Source organism: Calidris pugnax, unplaced genomic scaffold (genome assembly GCF_001431845.1).
Source record: "Calidris pugnax isolate Ruff unplaced genomic scaffold, ASM143184v1 scaffold239, whole genome shotgun sequence".
NCBI lineage: Eukaryota > Metazoa > Chordata > Aves > Charadriiformes > Scolopacidae > Calidris > Calidris pugnax.
In genome coordinates this window covers 42,153-46,451 of record NW_015090950.1, presented here as the reverse complement: position 1 = coordinate 46,451, position 4,299 = coordinate 42,153, and the positions used below count along the sequence as shown (strand labels likewise).

Here is a 4,299-nt window from a genome sequence, read left to right as displayed (position 1 = left end):
AAAAAAAAGGGGGAAATACGGGAAAAGATCTGGAAAAAAAAAATGGGTAAAGAAACTGGGTTGGGGGGGGAATCGGGAAAATCGGGGGGAGTCTGGAAAAGATCTGGGGGAAAAAAATCTGGAAAAAGATCTGGAAATAAAAAAACGGGTTAAAAATTTACATTTACGTTATAAAATTTAGATATTTCCGTTTGGAATTTTTTACATTCCTATGTCCGTCTCATAAATTTAAATTCTAGATTTACATCTTTATATTAAGTCTTGAAATATAATAATTATAAATTCACGTGTTCGACTATTTATATTGGAAATGTCTATATTTATAGGTTTATATTGTGAATTTCAGTTATAAATCCATATGTTTGTATTAAAATTTTAAAAATCTGTATCAAATTTGGAAATGGGGGGTTTTGACCTTGTTTGCGGGGCTGTAGGTGATGTTGGGGGTGAGGGGGAGGGGGCGGCCATTTTCCTCCACCGTCACGTTCACGGGCTCCTGGGGCAGCCCCAGGACCTTGAGCTCCTCGAAACGCAGGTTCCCGGGGTCCGAGTAGTTGCCGTGGACGACGTTCAGCTGGAGCACGTTCTGGGGAAACACCCGAATCCCAATGAATTCCCAACATTTTCTCAAAAATTCCCAAAATTTCCCCAAAATTACCAAAATTTTCAAAAAATTCTCAAAATTTCCCTAAATTTCCCCCAAAATTCTCAAAATTTCCCAAATTTCCCCCCAATTTCTCAAAATTATGAAATATTTTTTCCCTGTTATTACATATTTTAGGTGTATAACATTTATATACAAATCTATATAAAATACATTTATATAGAAATATTTTTTTAAATCCAAACATATGTCAATTTTCTGTCAAATAATTGATTTTTCAGGACGCTGTGTTGAAAAACAAAACGGGGAGAAAGGAACGTTCATAGAACCAGACTAAAAATTTAAATTAAAATTAGAACCACTTAAAAAAATTTTAACAAATATATATATACGTACATACATTACATATATATATACTTAAATATTGAATTTAATTTTAAAATTAAAAAGTTAAAATAGTTTAAAATTGATGACATTGCGTTTAATTTTAAAAATACATTTGATTTTAAAATTCGAAGGTGAAAGAAGTTCAAAATTGATGACACCGCATTTAATTTTGAAAAATTCAATTTAAATTGGAAAAAGGAATATTCATAGAAACAGACTAAAAAATTAAAATTAAATTAAAATCGAAATTAAATTTAGAGCCTTTAAAAAGAGTTAAAACCCCATATACTTACGTTGGAAACTTTAAATTCATATAAAATGTAGGCTTTGTTCTCGATGGTACCTAAAATGTGGAGAAATAAAATCCCATTAAATTGAATGTAGGTTTTAAAATTAAATTTAATGCTATCAATTCAAAAGTATTTTACCTTTTCATTTTGAAATGAAAATCAATTTTTCAAAATTACATTTAAGGTCATTAATTTTAAAATATTTTCAATTAAATTTAATTTTTAAAAGAATGATTAAAAACTATTTTACCTTTTCATTTTAAAATTAAATTCAATTTTTCGAAATTAAATTTAAGGTCATTAATTTTAAAATATTGTAAATTAAATTTCATTTTTAAAAGAAATTTAATGCCATGCATTTTAAAACATCCTAAATTTTTAAGTCTTAAAATGAAATTTAATTCTAAAACTTAAATTTAATGTCATAAATTTTAATTTTTAAAATTTTTGTTAAATTTTTAAAAATTTTAAAATTTTAAAATGTTTATTTTTTTCAAAAAATTTGTTTTTTTCCTCCTGAAATCAGCTCCAGGGTTCCAGATGGGGCCCTGCAGATATTTTGGGGGTCCCCAGGGTCTCACCGGTGCTTTCTCCGTCGTCCCAGAAGAGCTCCCCGACGGCCTCGTTGTTGTCGTCCAACGCGATGATCAGCCCCATGGGATTCTTCCGGCTGCGGAAAAACAACCCAAAATGTCATTTGAGGGGGGGCAGGAAATATTTTCATTTTAAGAAATCAGTGTTAAATAAATTTAACTTTCATAAATTTAATAAATGTAATTTTAGTTAATTCAATTGTAATTAATTTTAACAATTTTAAATGTCATAATTTTAATTTTAACAAATTTAATTTCAATAAATTTCATTTTAATTTACTTAATGTTAATTAATTTAATATTAATTAATTGAAATTGAATAAATTTAATTTCAATAATTAATTTTCAGCAGGGGTTCAAAACTAAGAATTCTCTTTTGACGCCCAGTATCAAATAATGATAATAATGACGATTATGACAATAGTAGAATCTATTTTAGCCCTTCTTGGTTTATTATTATTCCTTAATTATAATTATTACTTAATTTTATTGCAATTTTGGGGGTGGTTTTTTTCTCCTGCAACCAGGTGGCATCGAAATTCTTAAAAATATTTCAAATTTAGAACAATTTTGGGGCAGAAAGCGGGAATTATGCTAATATATATAATAATTGTGATACTTATTAATTTATAATAATAATTTTACTCCTGATAAAATTAAAAATTATAATAACGATTTTGATAATAATCACATTCATTTTAGTCCTTATTATTTTATTAGAGTTTCTTAATTATATTGCAATTTTGGGGGCATGTTTTTTTTTCCTGCAACCAGGTGGCCTCGAAATTCTGAAAAAATTTCAACTTTAGAACAATTTTGGGGCAGAAAGTGCAGATTATACTAATATATATAATAATAGTGATACTTATTGATTTATAATAATACTTTTACTCCTAATAAAATTAATAATTATAATAACGATTTTGACAATAATCACATTTATTTTAGTCCTTATTATTTTATTAGAGTTTCTTAATTATTATTGTTACTTAATTTTATTGCAATTTTTTTTTTTTTTCTTCCTGCAACCAGGTGACCTCGAAATTTTGAAAAAATCTCAAATTTGGAGCAGTTTGGGCTGGGAAGCGGGGATTTACCTGGCCACGGTGGTGGTCGCCGGCTGCTGGGTGGGGAGGATGTGCCCCCCCCGCAGGTGAAGGCCCATTTTGTCCGGGGGGAAGTAAAAATCCACCCATTGCTTCCTCCACCAGATCCTCGCGCCCTAATTCCGGGGGTGGGGGGAGGGAGGAAGAGGAGGCTCCGTGAGTCGCTGCCACTTGAAATTCTCAATTTTAACTACCAAAATTTCATTTACCCAAATTATCTAGCAAAAAAATTGTCTATCAAAATTTTATCCGCCAAAATTTTATCCATCCGCCAAAGTTATCTACCGAAATTTCATCTACCAAAATTTGCTACCCAAATTGTCTACCAAAATTTCATCCACCCAAACTAACAAAATTTTATCTAGCAAAATATTATGTACCAAAAAAATGATCCAGCAAACTTTAATCTGCCAAAATTATGCACCAAAAATTTTATCTACCCAAATTATGTACCCAAATTATCTACCAAAATTTTATCTGCCAAAACTATCTACTAAAATTTCATCTACCCAAAATTATCTACCAAAATTTCATCTAATAAATCGTCTACCAAAATTTCATCTGCCAAAATTATCTATCAAAATTTACCTACCAAAATTTTCTCAACCAAAATTACGTACCAAAATTATTTACCAAATTACCTACCAAATTTTCTTCTACTAAATTACCCACCAAAAGTTTATCTGCCAAAATTATCTACCAACATTTTGTCCACCCAAATTATCTACCAAAATTATTTACCGACACTTCATCTAATAAATTATCTGCCAGAATTTCACCTACTAAATTACCTACCATTTTGTCTACCCAAAATTATCTACCAAAATTTCACCTGCCAAAAATCACCTACGGAGATTTCCACCAAAATTACCTACCAGAATTTTGTCTTCCGATATCACCTACCAAATTTTCATCTGCCCAAATTATCTACCGAAATTTTATCTACGGAAAATAATCTACTGAACTTTTATCGGCCCCAAATGCCCCGTTTTTCCCCCCGATTCCCCCCTCACGCACCGAGTCGTAGTCGTACCAGACGGCGTCGGGGACGTAGCCCTGGGTGACGTTCGCCCCCTGGAAACACAGAAAGTTCCCTCAGGTTTCACCTCGTCGCGGGGTGGGGGGAGGGGAAGGGGGCGGTGCCCACCCGGTCCCTCTGTCCCCCCCATCCCCCCTCCCGACGGGACAAGGCGGGGGAGAAATCACAAATAACTTGGCATTTCCAAAAATCGTCATAAAATGGACCACGGGATTTCCTCTTTGTTATTTTTTTCTCCTCCTTTTTCCTCCTTTTATTTTCTTCCTTTTTTTTTTTTTTT

At 31.6% G+C, this 4,299-nt stretch overlaps 1 protein-coding gene across 1 annotated transcript in view; it reads right to left on the bottom strand.

Moving 5' to 3' along the window:
* LOC106893773 (maltase-glucoamylase, intestinal-like) overlaps nucleotides 1-4,299 on the bottom strand; it is a 54,342-nt gene that overhangs the window by 24,857 nt on the left and 25,186 nt on the right. The window contains exon 19 of the mRNA XM_014951983.1: nucleotides 416-586. Coding sequence (XP_014807469.1) covers nucleotides 416-586 — 171 coding nt within the window. The remainder of the gene's footprint in view (nucleotides 1-415; nucleotides 587-4,299) is intronic.